The 22830-nt window shown below is 43.7% G+C and overlaps 1 protein-coding gene and 1 pseudogene across 1 annotated transcript in view; one reads left to right on the plus strand and one right to left on the minus strand.

Annotated features, from left to right (window-relative positions):
* Positions 1–2958: 2958 nt before the first annotated feature.
* The window catches only part of CGAS (cyclic GMP-AMP synthase), a 37542-nt gene continuing 17670 nt past the window's right edge, over positions 2959–22830 (minus strand). Inside the window, exons 3-5 of the mRNA XM_060205385.1 lie at positions 17776–18018; positions 9820–9922; positions 2959–4114 (exon numbers count right to left, since the gene is read on the minus strand). Of these exons, the coding sequence (XP_060061368.1) occupies positions 3763–4114; positions 9820–9922; positions 17776–18018 (698 nt within the window). The 3' untranslated portion in view covers positions 2959–3762. The remainder of the gene's footprint in view (positions 4115–9819; positions 9923–17775; positions 18019–22830) is intronic.
* On the plus strand, positions 11778–15082 carry LOC132542576 (pre-mRNA-splicing factor SPF27-like; annotated as a pseudogene).

Raw genomic sequence — 22830 nt, forward strand, 5'->3', positions numbered from 1 at the left:
AAAAATGTACCTTGGACATGCCCCAACACCCATTGTTGGTGATTCAGGAGGGAAGAGCAGTGCCAGGTCCCATGGCCCATCTCTGTCAGGCGTGGCTAATGCAGGGTCCATGCCTAGCTCTGATCACTCACTCAGGGGTGGGTGCCTCTGGGATTTGGCAGCAGACGGCCCACTTTGACGCATGCAAACCAACATGCACACACGTGGGCACAGACACACACACACACACACCTGTGCTCAGCAGGTAGATTCTGGGGCATCCAGGAGCCCCACGAGCCCCACCCTGCCTACTGAGTGCCAAGTGCTGTCAGAGGAGGACCAAGTCTGAGGTGATTTTACTAGAATAGAAAGTCCCTTGAGGCCGGGTGGTGGCGCACCTGATTGAGAGCATATGTTACAATGTGCAAGGACCCAGGTTTGAGCCCCCAGGCCCCACCTGCAGGGGGAAAGTTTTCCAAGTGGTGAAACAATGCTGCAGATGTCTGTTTCTCTCTCCCTCTCTATGTTGACCTTTTGGTTTCTGGCTGTCTCTAGCTAATAAATAATTAAAATTTAAAAAACTTTTTTAAAGACTTAAAATAAAAGTTCCTTTGAGAAGGGAAAATAGCATAGTGGTTATGCAAAATACTTTCATGCTGAGGCTCCATGGTCCCTGGTCCAATCCCTAGCACTACCATAAACCAAGCAGTTTTCAGATAAATAAATGACTCATCAAACAGACAAAAACAATTAAGTGGAGAAAATTGTTTTCATAAAGTATTATTATTATTATTAGGCACCACGGTTATCAATGGAGCTTGGTAGCTACACACCACCACCATCCCCAGTGGCTCTTTTTTTCTCTTCATAGATGGTGAGAAACAGACATAAAGGAGAGAGACAAAGAGTAGAGACACCTGCAGCACTGCTCCACTGCTTGTGAAGTTTCCATTCTGCATCTGGAGGCTAGGGGGCTTGAACCTGGATTCTTATGCTTGGTAATGTGTATGCTCTACTGAGAGCTGCCACCACCCAGGCCCAGAAGTCCACATTTTTACAGTGGTAAGGAAACAAATTTGGCCAACAAATTTGGACCCTTCCTTAGTTGAACCCTTGCTGAAACTGCAGACCCCAGGCAATTGTAAATTTGTCAGGCCTTACACTGAGTCATGACTATAATCTTAACTCACAGAAGGTATAAAAAAAACATATGTGCATTTGCTCTAAGTCACCAAGTTGGTCTTAACCTATGTAGTGGTCAGAAATAGATGAATGCAACTCAACATCCACTACCCACCTCTGTCGCCACAGAGACACCCAGTCTAGTCCTCTACATTATATTACCTTGACACCACAGACTCTTACAGTTGACATCTCTTCAAATCAGACTATGATCAGTTTTTTTTTCTTACACACATTCTTCATTTCCTAGAGTTAGAAAGTAATATTTTTTGGCTTACATAATTTTCTATGTAACATTTATCGTTCCAAAAACTCTCCTCCCAGTGCTTGACTTTTCTCTGAGTAAGCTGAGACACAATAGGTTGTTAACCCATATGTACAAAATGCACAAACTATACAGGAAAGACAAATCAACTCAAGTACATTAACATTTTAAAGTTTGGTTTACTAAATGACATGAACAAGATGGAGATCATCTGCACGGTGGGAGGAGGGGTTTGTTATACAGACAGCCAACAAAGGATAAGTATCCAAAATGTCTGAAGATCTTCTCCAAAACAATAAGGAAAACACAAAGTAGACAGCAAAATGTGCAAAATAATATGGGGGTGGGGATCAACAAAGTAGCAGTTGTCTCTAAGTTGAACAGTTCATGAACAGAGGAGAAAGGGTAACAATTCCACTTTGTATCATGTATACACATTAACATTCAGAAATACAGGTAAGTCGTACCTTAGCATCATGGGAAGGGTCCTGAAAACAGAAACTGTAAAGAAAGCAATATGTAACAAATGCAGGTCCTCAAATAAACTCATAGACAAAGTTTTTTTTTTCCCCTCATTAATGTGATAACAAAGTGACAGTATTCTCAGACCTGCTGGTCATCTAAAAGTGCTAAAGTATAAAAAATAACATAATAATAAAGTCTTAATGGTCCAAGAGGTGGCTAGAGCTCTGGACTTAGAAGCATGAGGTTCTAACTTTGATCCCAGACATCACAGGTGCTACAGTAATATTCTGCTTTTCTCTCTCCTCTCTCTTGTAAATAAATAAATAAATATTTTTTAAAAAATATAAGTTATGTATGTTATATTTGGCTTACTTTAGTATTAAAAGCCCTGTAATTTTTTTATATAATTATGGATTTCGTGAGATATGCAGGAACCAAGTGCTACCTTTTTTTTTTTTCTTCATTTTTCATTTCTGTCTTACCGTTCCTAACTAAAATACTTGCATACATTGAGCCAAACTCCCCAGATGGATAAAGACAAGGGCCATTTCGGATGCTCTCTCATTAACATCCACACATGCTAGGCGAGGGGGGTTCACAGAGTGCCTGATTGATTTCATGAAGATATATGTATTTTCAAGCTATATTTATTTACTTATCCAACTACAGGTGAGATGTATTTTTGTCCTCCCTTTCATTCCAATCTAAAAAAACTAAAGGTTTTCTAGACTCTTATTATTTCTAAACTCTATTATTATCATCTATGGTGACAGAGATTGTGCCTGCACTAGAGCTCTGAGTTGAATATTCAGTTGTTTTATTTATTTATTTATTTAATTTATAAGATAGAGAGATCAAGAGGGAAGGGGGATACTGAGAGGGAGAGAGAAAAAGAGACACCTCCAGCACTGCTTTACAAGTTGTGACGGTTCCCTCCTGCAGGTGGGGACTGGGAGCTTGAACCTGGGTCCTCAGGCATTGTAAACACATAAGCTCGAAGAGGTGCACAACTGCTCGACCCCGATTCTAAGTGTTTTTAGTGACAGAAAGGAAGAGACTCCACAGCACTGTTCTGCTGCCTATGGAGCTCTCCCATTCTGTCCTTGGTGCTCCCTCTCATGTAGTGTCATGGGTCAAAGTCAAGGTCTCATGCTTGAAAGGCTCTATCAGCCACACCATCTCTGGGGCCCCCAAGATGCGTGCCTGTTTATAGAACACTACTCACCCCCACTTCCACACACACACACCCCCAAAAACTGTCAAGCTTTTTTTTTTCTGCCTCCAGGGTTATCACTGGGACCTGGTGCCAGCACTACAAATCCACTGCTCCTGGTGGCCATCTTTATTTTTCTTTTTGAAATGTATAAGACAGAGAGAAGATGAGAGAGGAGGAGGGGATAGAGAGGGAGAGACAGAGAGACACCTGCAGACCTGCTTCAACATTCGTCCTGCAGGTGGGGAACTGGGGGCTCAAACCAGGATCCTTGTGCTTCACAGTATGTACGATACTGCCCAGCCCCCCAAATTTTCAAGTTTTAAATGTTTCCTCTGCTTCTTAATTCCCTGACTACCCCCTCCCCTAGGAAAAATAAATCTTTTGGTACAGGTTTAAATTCTCTCTCTCTCTCTCTCTCTTTTTTTTTTCCCAGAGCACTACTCAGCTCTGGCTTATGGTGGTGGGGGGAGGATTGAACCTGGAACTTTGAAGCCTCAGCCATGAGAGCCTCTTTGCATAACCATTATGCTATCTACCGCTGCCCAATTCTCTAAGGTCAACTGAAAGCTAAACAGAGATTTCCATTTATTCCTTGCTGGAACCCATCTCTAACATTCCAACAACCATTAAAACCCCTACTAGCTCTTAATTCTTTTCAACATCCATCTAAAATGGGAAAGCCATTCTTTCTTTCATTCTCAATTTGCTCTGCCAGGAATCCTTTGGCCGTCTGGTCGATCCGATCTTCAGAGAACAGATTGGCACCAGGAATGAAAAAGTGCTGCAGAGACTCTGTTTTCAGGCTCTGGAGAAAGAAGGTCAGACAGCTGTCAAAGCAGGACGCCAGGTTTTTGGTTTGCCATTGGCTGTCGTCTGGGTTCTGGGTACACACATGCAGGAAGGTGGTTTTCATATGGTAAGAACAGAACTTATCCATGTTCTCTTGGTATTCAAACTTTTTTTTCAATTGCTCCAGAAGATACTTCATGAGTTTGAGACAATCTTTCCTGGTGAAAAGAAAAGGAAAAAACTTTTTATTTTCACTTATTTGCAATTTGTTTCCTTCCACCAAGAGCCTTAGGCCTCTTATAGTAAAAACACCAACAACACAGATAAAATAATATGGATAATGATGCAAAAAAATCAATAAATAAATAAAGGTTACAGCCCAGGAGGTAAAGCAGTGGATAACATGTGGTTATGCTTAAAAGTATGAAGTCGTGGTCTGGGAGGTGGCGCAGTGGATAAAGCACTGGGTTCTCGAGCATGGGGTCCCAAGTTCAACCCCCAGCAGCACACCAGAGTGATGTCTGGTTCTTTCTTTCTTTTCTCCTATCTTTCTCATTAATAAATAAATAAAATCTAAAAAAAAATTAAGAAAAGCTTTAAATAAATAAATAAGTATGAAGTCTTGGGGCCAGGTGGTGGTGCACCTGGTTGAGTGTATGTAGTACAATGCACAAGGACCCAGGTTCGAGCCCCCAGTCCCCACCTGCTAGGGGAAAGCTTTACGAGTGGCGAAGCAGGGCTGCAGGTGTCTGTCTCTCTCCCTCTTTATAGTCCCTGTCTCTCTTGATTTCTGGCTTTCTCTATCCAATAAATAAATAAAGATAATAATTTTTTTTTTTAAGTATGAAGTCTCGGGGTCAGGCGGTAGCACAGTGGGTTAAGTGCACGTGGCACCAAGCGCAAGGACTGGTGGAAGGATCCCGGTTCAACCCCCGACTTCCCACCTGCAGGAGAGTTGCTTCACAAACGGTGAAGCAGGTCTGCAGGTGTCTATCTTTCTCTCCCTGTCTTCCCCCCGCCCTCCATTTTTCTCTGTCCTATACAACAACAACAGCAACAATAACAACAAGAGCAACGAGGGCAACAAAAATGGGGGGGGGTGGCCTCCAGGAGCAGTGAATTCGTAGTGCAGACACTGAGCCCCAGCAATAAGCCTTGAGACAAAAAAAAAGTATGAAGTATATGTATATGTATATGTATATGTATATGTATATGTATATGTATATGTATATGTATATGTATATGTATATGTATATGTATACACACACACATATCCTCTTTGTCTCTGTTTCTATCTGAGGGAAAAACATAACCTTAAGAGCAACCCACCAGCATCATCACATGTGCCAGAGTGATACTCTGGTACTCTGTTGTGTAAATAAATAAATACACTTTGAAAACAGTGATGACCTAGAATAGCACAGAGCCCCTCTAGTGTGAGTTTTCTCTCCCAGAACCCCATGCTTAGCTCAAGTATTTTCTATTTAATATTTATTTTATTCTGCCTCCAGGATTATTGCTGGGGCTTGATGCCAGCACTACAAATCCACTGCTCCTGGCAGCTTTTTTTTTTTTCTATTTCTTATTGGATAGGAGAGAGAGCAATTGAGAGGGGAAGAGGAGATAGTCAGGGAGAGAGAAAGGTAGGACACCAGCAGATGTGCTTCACTGCTTATGAAGCGACTCCCCCACACCCCCTGGGAGAAAGTCTACCCTCCTCAGATGAAGAAAGGACTACAAAAGCTAGAGAAGGACAAGAGACTGGCTCACTTAATGATGGCCTTTTTGGTCAATACAGGTGACCCCATCATCTGGGGCGCTATTCAGAGAATCCTTGGATTCTCACATAGATATGATGGGCCTAGACCTCTAACAGATCCCTCTCTCCACCATCCCTGGTCACTTCCATTAGGAACATCATCATAAGCCCCCTGTGGGCCTCTCCAGGACCTTGCCCTCAGTGTACAGCAGCCATGGTAGGGACTGTCCCCACTCTGCAAAGGGAGGCTGGGCCAGCCTACTCTACTACTCAAGGGAGACTGGTCCTGAAATGAGTGCAGCCTAGAATGTTCCTCACTGTAACCATGGACTGTGAGCTCAGACTGACAGGGACTCAGAGGTTACACAGGCTCCGGTGCTAAATATGAATAGATATAAGCCCTAGGTCAGATCAATGGGGTAAACAGTTAATGGTATTTCTACACTTCCCTCATGTTTGGGAGCTACTCTCTGCCCTAGTCCAGCGTTCTAGCCCTATTCTCAACTCTGACACCATCTTTCCAGACAATATTTTTAGTTCACCTGCATGTTAGCTATCAGGCTCAGGCAAAAATTAATAAAGTCATGGACCACATGGATCATACCTAAAATAGATTTCCTAGCTTCTTCCCACATGAAGACCCCTAATTTCATATGCTCTATGCCTACTTTTGGGTTCCTGCTTATTAAACAATTTGTCCTGCTTTATATCTTACCACCTTTCAGCCACCAAATTGCAGACGCTACTATGATTCCATCCTGACTTCCTTGGATAGATGACCTCACCAATGTGTCCTGAAGTCTCACCTCCCCAGAACCCCTACCCTACTAGGGAAAGATAGAAACGGGGTAGGGGAGAGTCGGGTGGTAGCGCAGTGGGTTAAGCACACGTTGTGCAAAGCGCAAGGACCAGCATATGGATCCCAGTTGGAGGCCCCAGCTCCCCACCTGCAGGGGAGTTGCTTCACAGGTGGTGAAGCAGGTCTGCAGGTGTCTATCTTTCTCTCCCCCTCTCTGTCCTCCCCTCCTCTCTCCATTTCTCTCTATCCTATCCAACAACGACAACATCAACAACAATAACTACAACAATAAAACAACAAGATCAACAAAAGGGAATATATATTCAAAGAAACGGGGTAGGGGTATGGACTGACCTGCCATAAGCAGAAAAGCAATTACAGAAGTCAGACCTTCCACCTTCTGCAACTCAAAAAGAATCTTAGTCCAGGAGCCAGGTGTTGGCACACCTGGTTGAGTGAACATGCTACAATGCACAAGGACCCAGGTTCCAGACCCCAGTCCCCACCTTAAGGGGGAAAGCTTTGCGAGTGGTGAAGCAGTGTTGCAGGTGTCTATCTCTCACACTCCCTCTCTATTACCCTCTTCCCTCTCAATTTATGGCTATCTCTATCCAATAAATAAGTAAAGATAATGAAATTTTTTTTAAAAAGAATTTTGGTCCACACCCCAAGAGGGATATAGGGAAGCTTCCAATGGAGGGGATGGGACACAGAACTCTTGGTGGTGGGAACTGTATGGAATTATAAGCCTGTTATCTTACAGTATTCTTAATTATTAAATCGCTCATAAAAATTAAAAAGAAATGAAGGAAGGAATAAAGGAAAAAAGAAAGAAAGAAAGGAAGAAAGAAAGAAAGAAAGAAAGAAAGAAAGAAAGAAAGAAAGAAAGAAAGAAAGAAAGAAAGAAAGAAAGAAAGAAAAGAACGGGAGGGAGAGGGAGAGACTGAGAGTGTGCTCCACCACTCACGAAGTGTCAAAAGTGTAACCCCGAGAGCCTAGAGTCGGCGGGTAGCACAGCGGGTTAATAAGCGCATGCGGCGTGAAGCGTAAGAACCCGCATACGCATCCCAATTCAAGGCCCCGGCTCCCCACCTGCAGGGGAGTCGCTTCACAGGCAGTGAAGCAGGTCTGCAGGTGTCTGTCTTTCTCTCCCCCTCTCTGTCTTCCCCTCATTTCTCTCTGTCCTATCCAACAACGATGACATCAATATCAACAACAATAATAACAACAAAATAAGAGCAACAAAAAAGGGAATAAATAATTTTTTTTTTAAAGTGACAGGCCGGCGGTGGCGCGGCGGGTTAAGCGCACGTGGCAAAGTGCAAGGACCGTTGTAAGTATCCCGGTTCGAACCCCAGCTCCCCACCTGCAGGGGAGTCACTTCACAGGCGGTGAAGCAGGTCTGTAGGTGTCTCTTTCTCTCCCCTTGTCTGTCTTCCCCTCCTCTCTTCATTTCTCTCTGTCCTATCCAACAACGACATCAATAACAACAACAATAATAACAACAATGTTAAACAACAAGAGCAACAAAAGGGAAAATAAATAAATATATTTAAAAAGTGTCACCCCCTGCAGGTGGGAATAAGTGCTTGAACTCAGGTCTCTGCACATGGCAACATGAGAGTTTATGTGGTGTGCCACTGCCAGATCCTTATTATTTTAGATGGGTGGGGGGGCACCGGGCAGTAGCGCAGTGGGTTAAGTGCACATGGTGCGAAGCACAACGACCAGCATAAAAATCCCGGTCCAAACCGCCGGACCCCCACTGCTTATGAAGCAACCCCCCTGCAGGTGGAAAGCCAGGGGCTGGAACCGGGATTCTTACACTGGTGCTTGCGCTTTGTGCCACATGCGCTTGCCTGCTGCCCTACCACCTGACTCCCTCTTTTCTTTTTAAATATTTTTATTATCTTTATTTATTTATTGGATAAAGACAACCAGAAATCAAGAGGGAAGGGGGAGAAACAGGGAGAGAGACAGAGAGACACCTGCAGCACTGCTTCACCGCTCACAAAGCTTTCTCCCTGCAGATGGGGACCAGGGGCTTGAACCCAGGTCTTTGCACATTGTTAACATGTGTGCTCAACCAGATGCATCAATCACCTGGCTTCACTCTGTTCCTTTTTATTCACCCATCTGATCCAGGTTCGAGACCAGGCTCCCTGACCTTGCTTTTTTCCTTTTAGATAGAAAAGAGAGAGAGAGGTGAAGAAGGGAAGGCAAAAAAAAAAAAAAGAAGAAGAAGAAGAAGGGAAGGCCTAGGGAGACAACATACTGGTTATGTAAAAGGCTTTCAGGCCTGAAGCTCTTAAGTGGCAGGTTCAATCCCCAACACCACCATAAACCAGAGCTGGGCAGTGCTCTGATCTCTGTGTGTGTATTTTTCTCATTAAAAAATAAATAATATTGGGGCTGGGTGGTGGCACACCTAGTTGAGTGCACATGTTACAGTAGACAAGGATCCAGGTTCGAGCCCCAGGTCCTGACCTGTAGAGGGAAAGCTTTGCAAGTGGTGAAGCAGTGCTGCAGGTGTCTCTCTGTCTCTCTCCCTATCACTCCTTTCCCTCTCAATTTCTGGTTATCTCTAGCCAATAAATAAATAAAGATAATAAAAATTTAAAAAATAAATTAAATGGTGTATTGCACCAAAGGAAAAGACTCTGGGTGACGGAGGGGGGGTGGGGGTTCAGGTCCTGGAACATGATGATGGAGGAAGAACTAGGTAGAGGGTAGTTAGCGTGCTATGTGGAAAACTGAGAGATGTTACATATGTACCAACTACCGTATTTTACTGTCGACTGTAAACCATCAGTCCCCCCAATAAAGAATAAATAACAAACAATTTAAAAACAAAAAGAAACACGACACTTCAAGAAAGAAAGAAACCACAGTACTGAAGCTTCCTTCAACACGGTATGGGTTGGGCTTGAACCTGGGTCGCCTTTATGACAAAGCTACACACTATCCAAGTGAGCTATTTCTCCAGGTGTTTGTTTTTCCACTAGGGTAATCTCTGGAGCTCCGTGCCTACACAACAACACCACCATTCCCAGAGGCAATTTTCTGTATGTATGTATGTATGTATGTATGTATGTATGCATGCATGTTTTACCAGAGCACTGTTCAACTCTTGACTTATGGTGGTGTGGGGGAATGAACCTGAGACTTCAAAGCCTCACGAATGAGACTCTTTGTATAACCATTTTGCTATCTCTCCCACCCCAAGAAACAATTTTATTACCATTTTTTTTTATAGAAGGTGAGACAAAGATAGTTACTCAATAGATAAGAGAGACAGACACACAGACAGACACCTGTAGCACTGCTCCACTACTCATGAAGCTTCCATCCCCTGCAAACGTTACCTGCAACATTTCAGTCGACCATTTTCACAGCAAATTCCCTTCTGTCCGTGATTGAGCAACATGTACTTTTCCACGTTGGAGAAGGACAGTCTCCATGTTTCTTCTAGATTTCCAAAAGAAAAGCAGAAAAGCCCATTACCAATAATATCATGTAGATACAACACAACATTCCAAAGTGATCTTCAGGGCTGGGCGGAGGCACACCTGATTAAGCACACACATAGTATGAAGTGCAAGGACCTGTACAAGCGCAGCAGGTTAAGCTCATGTGGCACGAAACGCAAGGACCATCGTAAGGATCCCAGTTCGAGCCCCCGGCTCCCCACCTGCAGGGAGGTCACTTCACAAGTGGCGAAGCAGGTCTGCAGGTGTCTATCTTTCTCTCCCCCTCTTTGGTTCTCCCCCTCTCTCCATTTCTCTCTGTCCTATCCAACAGCAATGACATCAATAACAACAACAACTATAACAATAAAACAAGGGCAACAAAAGGGGATAAATAAATATTTAAAATAAACTGGAAAAATATAAATGGCCACCAGGCCCAGGGAATTCATAGTGCCAGCACTGAGCCCCAGTGATAACCCTGGAGGCCAAAAAAAAAAGGGGGGGGAGTTTTCCTGTGTCTTCAATTTTTTGGAAGAGCTTTAAAAGTATAGGTATTGGGAGTCAGGTGGTAGAGCAGCAGGTTAAGCGCACGTGGCACAAAGCGCAAGGTCTGGCTTAAGGATCCTGGTTCGAGCCCCGGCTCCCCACCTGCAGGGGAGTCGGTTCACAAGCAGTGAAGCAGGTCTGCAGGTGTCTGTCTTTCTCTCCCCCTCTCTGCCTTCCCCTACTCTTTCCATTTCTCTCTGTCCTATCCAACAATGATGACATCAATAACAACAACAACAATGACTACAACAGCAATAAAAAAAAAAGTAAGTATTAACTGTCTCCTGAAGGTTTTGTAGAATTCATTTGTAAAGTCATCTAGTCCTGGACATTTATTGTTGGGAAGGTTCTTAACTGTTTTGATTTCTTTGTGATTGGTCCATTTAGGTTTTGTAGTTCTTCCTGATTCAGTTTGGGAAGTTTTTGTAAGTTTCTAGGAATTCTTCCATTTCTCCCAGGTTCTCTAGCTTGGTGATATATAGCTATCATAGAAGTTTCCCATGATTTTTTGGATTTCTGTGGATATCTCCCCTATCATTTACAATTCTCTTTATTTGAGTCTTCGGCACCCCTTCTTTTTTTTTTTTTAGTGAATCTGGCTAAGAGTTTGTCAATTTTATTTTTTCCAAGAACCAACATTTGGCTTCACTGATCTTTTGTATGGTTCTCTTATTTTTGATGTTGTTTATTTCTGACCTAGTTTTAGTGATTTCGGACTTTTTGGTTGCTTTAGGGTTCCTTTGTTCCTCTTTTGTAATTCTTGAAGGTGTGCAGTTAGGTTGTTTACTTGAACTTTTTCTTGTTCTCCAATATGTGCTTGTATGGCTATGAGTTTCCCTCTCAGTACTGCTTTAGCTGTGTCCCAAATATTTTGGAAGCTTGTGTCTTCAATTTCATTTGATTCTAGGAACATCTGAATTTCTTGCTTGAGTTCCTCTTTGACCCAGATGTTATTAAGCAGTCTCTTGTTGAGTTCCCAAATTTTGTGACTTTTAATAATTTTCTGTTTGTTGTTAAGAGTTAGCTTTATTCACTGTGGTCTGAGAATATGCTTGGGATGATTTCAATGCTCTTGAATTCGTTGATACTGTCTTTGTGGCCTAACATGTGGTCTATCCTTGAAGATGTTCCATTCTCTTTATACTCATATATCTTCCAGTCTTGGAAACTCAGGATATGGCTTATCTTCCTACATATTTCACTCAATCCATACCATTTGATACTGCATCAGCTGAGCTCAACCAAATCAATGTAACCAGTACCACCTTGACATGCTTCACTTCAGATTGTGTCCAGAGATACCCGATATGGAGTCAACCCTTCAGCTCCAGCACTCTGGTGAGACTGTTTCTAGATCATCTCCTCAATTCCATATTGGGTGGTGCACCTCCTAACAAAACCACAGAACCTAGATACAGACCATGGACCATGAGACAGAACACATGTGCACATGTACTCATAAGTTAGGGAAAAATATACACATTAAAGCAAAAGTGCACAATAGTTTGCAGTGATCCAAAATAGCAAGCAAGTAAAAAGAGCTAAGGGAAAAAAAAAAAAAGACACCATAAGATGATACTTATATACCTTACTTGGTATATAAGTATCTCATATTTGGGAGCTACTCTTTGCCCTAATCCAGCGTTCTTTTTTTTTTCTTTTCTTTAAATATTTATTTATTTATTCCCTTTTGTTGCCTTTGTTGCTTTTTTATTGTTGTAGTTAGTACTGTTGTTGTTATTGATGTTGTCATTGTTGGATAGGACTGAGAGAAATGGAGAGAGGAAGGGAAGACAGAGAGGGGGAGAGAAAGATAGACACCTGCACACCTGTTTCACCACATGTGAAGCGACTCCCCTGCAGGTGGGGAGCCGGAGGCTTGAACTGGGATCCTTGAGCCGGTCCTTGCGCTTTGCACCACCTACGCTTAACCCGCTCGCTGCACTACCACCAGACTCCCCCTAATCCAGCTTTCTAGTTCTATTTCCAACTCTAACACCATCTCCCCAGTTAATACTTCTGGTCCACCTGCATGTTAGCTGTCATGTTCAGGCAAAAACTAGTAAAGTCATGGAGCCCCTGAAATAGACCTAAAGTCGGACTACTAGCTTTTCCCAAAATGGAGACCCCCAAACTTTCTTGCCTTTAGGTTCCTGACTATTAAAGAATTTGTCCTGCTTTCTATCTTTTTTTCCATTTTGTTTCCCTCGTTGTTTAACGTTGTTGTGCTTATTACTGTTGTTCTTACTGATTTCGTTGTTACTGGATAGGACAGAGAGAAATGAGAGAGGAGGAGAAGACAGAGAGAAGGAAAGATAGACACCTGCAGACGTGCTTCACTGCTTGTGAAGCGACCCCCCTGCAGGTGGGGAGCCAAGGGCTCAAACCAGGATCCTTAAGCCAGTCCTTGCGCTTCGAGCCATGTGCGCTTAACCCATTGCACTACCACCCAATCCCCTGCTTTATATCAATTCTTTCAGTCACCAAGTTGCAGATGCTACCATGATGCCAACCTGACGTTCCCAGACAGAGGACCTCACCAATGTACATGGACCTCCACCTCTCCTGAGTCCTGCCCCACCAGGCTGGGAGTATGGCTCAAGCTACCAACGCCCATGTTCAGCAGAGAAGCAATTACAGAAGACAGACGACTTCCCACCTTCTGCACCCATAATGACCCAGGGTCCATGCCCCCAGAGGGATAATGAATAGGAAAGCTTTCAAGGGAGGGGATGGAATTGTACCCTAACCTGTGGTGTTGTCGATGATATTTTTTATTTTATAAATAAATCAATTTTAAAGAATCCTGGGCCTGGAACACTGTTCATTGGTAGGGAATATGCATCCAAGTTCAAGTCCAAACACCACAGACATGGAAGGTACTAGGGCACCAGAGGCAGGTCTGGTGTTGTGGTATTCCCCCAGAATTCTCTTCATTCCTTTCTCTCTATCTCTATATCTGAATGAGAAAGTCGGCCTTGGGGGCCAGGCAGTAGTGCACCTGGTTAAGCGCACAGTGTTCCCCTGCGGGGGGAATGTTTCATGAGTGGTAAAGCAGGTCTGCAGGTGTCTCTCTGTTTCTCTTCCCCTCTATTTCCCCCTCCCCTCTCAATTTCTCTCTGTCCTATCCAGTAATAAATAAATGTAAAAAAAAGAAAGGAAGAAAGGGAGGGAAGAAGGAAGGGGCCCGGAAGCAGAGAAATCACACATGGGTGAGGCTAGGGGAAAAAAAAAAAAAAGAGAGAGAGAGTGGGGCAGATGGTGACTCATCCTGTTGAGCAGTGCTCTAGTCTTTCTCTGTATTTTTCTCTTTAAAATGTAAGTAACAGAAGGATGAATATGGGATGATCTCACTCACAGGCAGAAGTTGAAAAACAAGATCAGAAGAGAAAACACTAAGCAGGACCTGGACTGGAATTGGTGTACTGCACCAAAGTCAAAGACTCTGGGGGGAGAGGGGAGGTGGGGGAAGAGTCTAGGTCCTGGAAAAGGATGACAGAGGACCTAGTGGGGGTTGTATTGTTATGTGGAAAACTGAGAAATGTTATACATGTACAAACTATTGTATTTACTGGTGACTGTAAAACATTAATCCCCAATAAAGGAAAAAAATGTTTTAAAAAAATGTTAAGTAAGTAGTCAGAAGGTGATACTGGGCAATTAAGTGGACATCAGCTTTCGCAGACGAAAAAGAGTGAATTTAAGAATGGCAGACACGGGACTGGTGGCTTGTGAGGTGATATTGGGTGCTCTGCCATGTATTTTTTTAAAATATTTATTTATTCCCTTTTTGTTGCCCTTGTTGTTTTATTGTTGTAGTTATTATTGTTACTGATGTCATCATTGTTGGATAGGACAGAGAGGAATCGAGAGAGGCAGGGAAGACAGAGGGGAAGAGAAAGAGAGACATCTACAGACCTGCTTCACCACCTGTGAAGTGACTCCCCTGCAGGCGAGGAACCGGGGGGCTTGAACAGGGATCCTTATGCCGGTCCTTGCGCTTGGCGCCACCTGCGCTTAACCCTCTGCGCTACCACCCGACTCCGGCTCTGCCAAGTTCTGACCAAGGCTATGAAGCCCCTGGCATACCGGAAGCAGCTGCGGCGCTGGTGGAGGAAACGCGCAGATACCGACCTACGAAGAACTACCTGAGCTACCTGACAGCCCCGGATTATTCTGCCTTTGAAACTGACATGATAAGAAATGAATCTGAAAGATTGGCTGCCCGACAACCAATTGAATTGCTTAGTATGAAATGGTATGAACTTCCAGCCCCTTCCTCAGGACAGAAAAAGGACATTACTGCATGGCAAGCATGTATGAACAATTCTATGGCCCAGTTAGAGCATCAGGCTGTTGGAACTGAGAATCTGGAACTAATGTCGCAGCATGGATGCAATGCCTGGGAATTTAGTTCATACGATTGAATATGCACAGAAGAGTTAAAGAAGCACATTCAAGATTTAAACTGGCAGCGAAAGAATATGCACCCTACAGCTGGATCTAAATTAAGAGAAAGTTGTCAAATTGGGTACCCCTGGTCAGTAAGAATTATGAGATTGAAAGGACTATTGTGCAGTTAGAAAATGAAGTCTTGGGAATCGGGCGGTAGAGCAGCAGGTTAAGCGCACGTGGCACCAAGCTCAAGGACCAGCATAAGGATCCCGGTTCCAGCCCCCCCCCCGCACCCCACCTGCAGGGGAGTCGCTTCACAAGCAGTGAAGCAGGTCTGCAGGTGTCTATTTTTCTCTCTCCCTCTCTGTCTTCCCCTCCTCTCTCCATTTCTCTCTGTCCTATCCAACAATGACGACACCAACAACAACAATAATAACTACAACAATAAAACAACAAGAACAACAAAAGGGAATAAAATAAATAAATATTTTTTTAAATGAAGTCTTTCAGATGAAGCAGCAACATGGAGAGGCAAAGAAAATATCCGGCAAGATTTCTAAACAGAAATAAATTTGATGGGTAGAAAAGAAGGCACGCCAGGTTTCATGGAAGATACATGGTTTCTGAACTATAAAGAGATAACAGCATCTGATTAGGATCATCAGTAATTAGATGTTTAGAAATCACAGCATGTGAACTTCTATTTAATTCTTTGTACGTTGCAGAGAATAAAAAATGTTCAACTTGCAAGAAGAAGAAGAAGAAGAAGGTGGCATTGAAGTCTCAGGCATGAGCTCTGAAGCTCAATTCATAGCAGCACCACAGTGATGCTCTGGCTCTCCTTTTCTCTCCCCCTAGCTCTCAAATAAATAAACAAATAAATGTTTTTAATTAAACAATCTTTAAAGAAATACATATGTATTTTAATGAGATACAGAATGAAGGAAAGAGAAAGAGAGCGGAGCACCACTCAGCTCTAGCTTATGGTGGTGCTAAGGATGGACTATGGGACCTCAAAGCCTCAAGCATGGAAGTCTTTCATATGAAAGACTGTCTTTCCCAACCCGAATTAAAAAAAAAAAATCATCTATAAGGTCAAAGGGTGAACAGAGGTGGCTCAAATAAGTGAAACACTTGTTCTACACGCATGATGAGGCCCGAAGCTCAGTCACTAGCACTGCTGATGACTGTTTCTGTCTCTCTCTCTCTCTCTCTCTCACTCACTGGAGGACTGGAGAGACAGCACAATGGTTCTGCAAAAGATTTTCTTTTTTCTTTCTTTCTTTCTTTCTTTTCTTTTTTTTTTTTAACCAGAGCACTGCTCAGCTCTGGCTTATGGTGGTGCGGGGGATTGAATTTGGGATTATGGAGCCTCAGTAATGAGAGTCTGTTTGCATAACTATTATGCTATCTACCCCTGACCCTGCAAAAAACTTTCATGCCTGAGGTTCTAAGGTTCCAGAATCAATCCCCAGCACCACCATAAGCTAGAGTTGAGCAATGCTCTGGCATGTCTGTCTCTCTTTACTCTCTCTCTCTCTCAAATAAATAAAATATATTTCTTAAAAACCACTTGAAATTTTTTTCCTCAGGTAAAGCTAAAAACTACTCAACACGGGAGTCGGGCAGTAGTGCAGCGGGTTAAGCGCAGGTGGCACAAAACGCAAGGACTGGCGTAAGGATCCTGGTTCGAGCCCCCCAGCTCCCCACCTGCAGGGGGTTCACTTCACAGGCAGTGAAGCAGGTCTGCAGGTGTCTATCTTTTTCTCCCCGTCTCTGTCTTCCCCTCCTCTCTCCATTTCTCTCTGTCCTATCCAATAATAACTACAACAATAAAACAACAAGGGCAACAAAAGGGAATAAATAAATAAATACTTTTTAAAAAATTTTTAAAGCTACTCAACACAATTGCATTCATTTGTTTCACTGTAGTTTCTAATTTTAGATAGTAAGTTTTAAAGTCTGATGTAACCTTATTTCATAATTAATGTGGACTAGCAGTCAATTTAATCTCAGTGGTTGATTTTACTGTTGCATTTATATCTTTTCTTATTCTCTTACTAGTCTTCCATCTTGTCTCTTTGACCTGATGTGACTTGATCTGATTTTTGTTTTGTTTTCACCAGAGCCTGGCTCAGCTCTGGCTTATGGTGGTGCTGGAGATTAAACCTGTAACTTTCAGTGTCTCAGGCATCAAAGACATTTTGCCTAACCATTAAACTATCTCCCCAGCCTGCCAGATGGCGCTTTTTTTTTAATTTTGGATAGGGAGAAATTGAGAAGAAAGGGGGAGGTAGGAATGAAAAAGAGCCAGTTGCAACATTGTTTCACCACTTGTAAAGCTTTCCCCCTGCAGGTAGGGACCAGGGGCTTGAACCTGGGTCTTTGTGCACTATAACATGTACAATCAAACAAGGGCACCACCACCCAACTCCTTGATGTCTTTTTGGTCTGCTTGCTGCTGGGGCTGCCTGCCTACACAATTTCAACACTAACAGCAGATTCTCCCCACTTCAATTGCTGATAAAAACAGTGAGAAGAAAGAGAAGGAAAGGGGAGGGGAAGGGAAGGGAGGGGAAGGGAGGGGAAGGGAGGGGAGGGGAGGTGAGAGGAGGAGAGAAGCCTCCACAGCACCGCTCCACCATTCATGAAGTTTCCCCTTGTGCATCGTGTTCTCACATGGAACTGGAGGCTCTAAACCTGGGTCCTCTTATTCAGTATAGTGTGCACTCTATCTGCCAGCACAGCTGAGCTATCTCCCTACCCCCTAGTCTCATGGCTTTCTGAGTGTCAACAGCTGTTCTTCTACCTACCCACCCCCCAACACACACACACACACACACACACACACACACACACACACACACGTCAACAACACTAACACGTCTTTAATTCCCACATTCAACATACCTTGATAACCATCTCCTTCCTTGGCGTGCTTGGGGACCAGGTAGAACGGCTTTCTCCTGAGTTCGGTTCTGAGTTTTCCTCCACGCCAGTTCTTGATAGGGAGCCCATTCTGGGTGCTTGCAGGCCAGCTGCTGTTCATTTTCAAAGAGAGCACTATGTCCACAGATATTTTTTGAGGCTTGCCAATAAGGAGTGTCACAGCAGGGCTGCCGGGCTTCTTCATCTCCATCGTGATCTCTGTATCTAGACGACATACAAAAAGGAAAGGGTTTGTTCATCCTGTTTTCTCTGCCCAACCAGGAAAAAACAAAGGCCCCGCAACTAGAAGTTTAAGAAATGATCACTATGAGGTGAAAATTCACATTCTTAAATGGAAGCGAATGCACAAAGGCAAATGTTCGGCTTGTTTCACCATTTATTGACAGCTGATGCGGATCACTGTCTGATATACGTGATGAGGGCCCCTTCAAGACTGTGTGGTGTTCCTAGGTTCATACTCCCAAAGTGATGAAGAATAGGAAAGCTTCCAATGGAGGGGATGGGATGCAGATCTCTGGTGGTGGGAATAGTGTGGCATTGTACCCCTTTTGTCCAACAGACTTGTTGATCATTATTACATTTTTAAAAATTAAAAAAAAAAAGTGTGTGGTGTGGGAAGGCTCGATTAAATTTTCAGTTACTTTTTTTTCTTATAATATTTTTTCTTATTATTTATTGATTCCCTTTTGTTGCCTTTGTTGTTTTATTGTTGTTATTGATGTCATTGTTGTTGGATAGGACAGAGAGAAATGGAGAGAGGAGGAGGTGACGGAGAGGGGGAGAGAAAGATAGACACCTGCAGACCTGCTTCACCGCTTGTGAAGTGACTCCCCTGCAGGTGGGGAGGGGGGACTCGAATCGGGATCCTTGCACTTTTTTCCCTCTTTTTATTATGCTTGATTAAGACAGAGAAATTGAGAGGGGATGGGAGATAGAGATAGAGAGAGACACCTACAGTCTCACGTCAGTGCTCATGAAGCTTCTCCCTATAGGTGTGTGTGTGTGGGGGGGGGTGAACCGGGATCCTCATGCATAGTAATATGTGCACTTAACCAGCTGTGCCACTGCCTAGCCCCCTACGTTTTCTTTTATAACTGGAGAGAAAGCTCAGCTGGCAGGGTGTCTACACTGCCATGGCTGTAGCTCAGGTTCGATTCCCAACACCACGTGAGATGCTATATGGTACAGGAGGCAGTTCCATTGCTGTGGTGTCTCTCGCTGTTTCTCTCCACCTGACTGAAAACAATAGACCCAGAGCAGTGAAAGCATGTATGTCTGAGGTGCCAGCTCAACATTAAATAATTCTCATTTAAATTGATGATGGGGGGTGTGCACCTGGTCAACCACACATTACAATGTGCAAAGACCCAGGTTCAAGGTCTCATTCCCATTTAAAAGGGAAAGCTGTGGTGAAGCAGCTGCAGGAGTCTCTCTGTCTCTCTCCCTATCTCCCTTCCATCTCAATTTCTGTCTCTATCAAATAGATAAAGATATATATATATATATATATATGTACATATGTATATATATATAATTTTTTTTACCTCCAAGGTTATTGCTGGGGCTCGGTGCCTGCACTACAAATCCACGGCTCCTGGAGGCCATTTTTTCCCTTTTGTTGCCCTTAGTGTTTATCATTTTGTTGTTATTATTATTGTTGTTGTTGGATAGGACAGAGATAAATCAAGAGAGGAGGAGAAGACAGAGGGGGGAGAGAAAGACAGATAACCTGCAGACCTGCTTCACCACTTCATACTACCACCCCCTTCCAAGGTATGAAAGTCTTTTTTTTTTATTTTAATCCTTCACATTTCTTTAAACTATTTATTTATTCCCTTTTGTTGCCCTTGCTTTATTGTAGTTATTATTGTTGTTGTTATCGTTGTTGTTGAATAGGACAGAGAGAAATGGAGAGAGGAGGGGAAGACAGAGAGAAGGAGAGAAAGATAGACACCTGCAGACCTGCTTCACTGCCTGTGAAGCGACGCCCCTGCAGGTGGGGAGCCGGAGGCTTGAACCGGGATTCCTACGCCGGTTCTTGCGCTTTGTGCCACCTGCACTTAACCCACTGCGCTACCACCTGACTCCCATAAAAGTCTTTTGTAGGCCTGGGGGGTGGTGCCATGGAGAGAGCTTTGGACTTTCAAGCATGAGGTCCTGAGTTCAAAGCTTTGCATCCCATATGCCAGAGTGATGCTCTGGTTCTCTCTTTCTCCCTATTAACAAATAAACCAGTCTTTAAACAAATATTTAGAGCATCAGGGGACGCTCTAGGGATGGTATGATGCATCTCCCATTTGTTCTTTTACTGCTCAGCTCTAGACTATGGTGGGTGGCACTAGGGATTGAACTAAGACTTTGGAGTCAGACATGAAAGTCTTGATAGCTGTTTAGTTTATCTCCCCATCTCTCAGCCCTCTCTCTCTCTAAAACAAAAATGAAAAAAGTTGGTCCAGAGCAAGAGCATTGGGGGAAACTTCAATACTGTGGTGTCTTTCATTCTCCCTCCCTCCTTTCCTTCCTTCCTTCCTTCCTTCCTTTCTGCCCAGAGGAAGCATGGAAGCCTTTGGCATAACCATTATGCTATCTCCCCCACCCCTACTGTGATGTCTTTCCTTCTCTTTGTCTATATCTGAAAACAGCCCTGAATAGTGAAGCTCCAACAACAGAAGAGAGAGAGAGAGAGAAAGCAGGAGATGGAGGGAGGGAAGGGGGAGGAGGAGAGGAGGTGGAGGAAAAGAGAGTTGGCCAGGAATGGTAGAATCATGCCTGCAGGAAGCCCCAGTGCCATAAAAACTGTTAAGATCAATTCATGGTGAGAATTTGAAGGAAACCATGGAGAAGACCACAGAACAGCACCACCCAGACGGGGGGCACCCATGGGAGCACAGAAGCATGTGAGCTGAGCTGTATTCTAGGGAGCAACCCACCCAAGGAACCATCAAAGCAACCTGTGTGTCTAGCAACGGATGAACGGGCAAAGACACCCACACAAACTGGTCTAGCTCTCGGTCTTAGGGGCAAAGGGAGATCCTGCCACTTAATGACTATACAGAGGAAGCCAGAGAACTTTGTGCTGAGTGAGAATAACGCAGAGTTAAGTGGAGAACAAACAACACAGAGAGAGGAATAAATCAGACTTGGATCAACCTACAGGCTCTCATTTCCAGGCACAATCTGAAGGTGAGCAGAACTGGCCGTCTATGTACAAAACTTTAACCCGATGACACTTTAAGCCGTGCTGCCAATGATGACAAGCCTAAAGCCATTCAGTTTTACACTTTTATTACAGTACACAATTAACTGGATATGACAGTCAGCACTTTATTATCAAATAAAATGGGCTTTGTGGCCAGGGACTGGGTTTGGCAGTAGAGCATAAGACTTGCACATCAAAGGCCCTAGGTTGGATCCCCAGCACCTCAGATGCCAAAACAATAGTCTAGTCAGTATCTCTCGCTCTTAAAAGTAAATCAATTGGGGAGTCAGGCGGTAGCGCAGTGGTTAAGCGCAGGTGGCACAAAGTGCAAGGAGCAGCTTAGGGATCCTGGTTCGAGCCCCCGGTTCCCCACCTGCAGGGGAGTCGCTTCACAAGCGGTGAAGCAGGTCTTCAGGTGTCTATCTTTCTCTCCCCCCTGTCTTCCCCTCCTCTCTCCATTTCTCTCTGTCCTATCCAACAATGTCGACATCAGTAACAACAAAAACAATAGTAACTAAAACAATAAAACAAGGGCAACAAAAAGGGAAAATGAATTAATAAATATAAAAAATATATAAATAAATAAATTGATTAATTGACTGATTGATTTTAATGATAGTACCAGGGACTGAATGTGAGATCCTTGGGGTTTCAAACATGAAAATCTGTCATTTCAGTCCAAATAAATAAATCTTCCAGGGTCAGGTGGTAGCACACCAAGTTAAGCACTCACAGTACAAAGCGTAAGGACCCACACAAGGATCCCAGTTCAAGCCCCCAGCTCCCCACATGCAGGGGGGTCGATTTACAAGTTTTGAAGCAAGTCTGCAGGTATCTATCTCTATCTCCCTCCCTATCTCCCCCTCCTCTCTCAACTTTTTTCTCTCCCATCCAATGAAATATGGAAAAAATGGCCTCCAGGAGCAGTGGATTTGCAGTGCTGCACTAAGCCCCAGCGATAACCCTGGAGGCAAATAAATATCCCAAACAGGCTGTTAGGAGACGTTGCTGGATTGTAAACTGATGTAGGTGAGTTGAGTACATTAAAGGGAGTTTGGTTAAGCTACGCTACTGGGAAGTTATTTACAGTGGGCTGACTGGGACATAAGTCCATCAGAAGTCACAGATAATAGCACACAGAAGCAGAAAGGAGAGCAGTAACTATATGGTGAGAAGAAATAGACACAGACACACGTTGGTCAAAAAGCAAGAAGCTGCAGTAACAAAGAGGGAATATGTCTAGAAAAGCCGTGGAAATCAAGGTGAAGGAATTCTTTCTATTCTTTTCTTTACTTTTCCTCTCTTTTCTTCTTTTTTTGACAGAAGGTGAGAGACAGAAAAAGCAGAGACAGCCTGTAGCACTACTCTGCCACTCGTAAAACTTCCCTCTTGAAGGTGGGGACTGGGGGCTTGAACCTGGGTCCTTACACATGGTTGCTCTACTAGGTGAGCCACTATCTGCACCCAGGAGGAATTGTTTCTAGGAGGTAGAGGTGAATGATCTGCTGCTGGGAAGGCTTTTTATTTACTTATTTGTTTATTGCCTCCAGTGTTATCGCTGGGGCTTGGTGCCTGCACTGTGAATCCACTGCTCCTGGAGGCCATTTTTTTCCCCTTGTCATTTATCGTTGCTGTTTTTATTATTTGTTGTTAGTATTATTGTTGTTATTGCTGGTGCTGCTGTCATTGTTGGTTAGGACAGAGAGAAATGGAGAGAGGAGGGGAAGACAGAGAGGGGGACAGAAAGATAAGACACCTGCAGACCTGCTTCACCACCTGCTTCACCACCCCACTCCCCGGCAGGTGGAGAGCCAGCG

The sequence above is a fragment of the Erinaceus europaeus genome, chromosome 13 (assembly GCF_950295315.1).
Source record: "Erinaceus europaeus chromosome 13, mEriEur2.1, whole genome shotgun sequence".
In the NCBI taxonomy this organism is placed as follows: Eukaryota; Metazoa; Chordata; class Mammalia; order Eulipotyphla; family Erinaceidae; genus Erinaceus; species Erinaceus europaeus.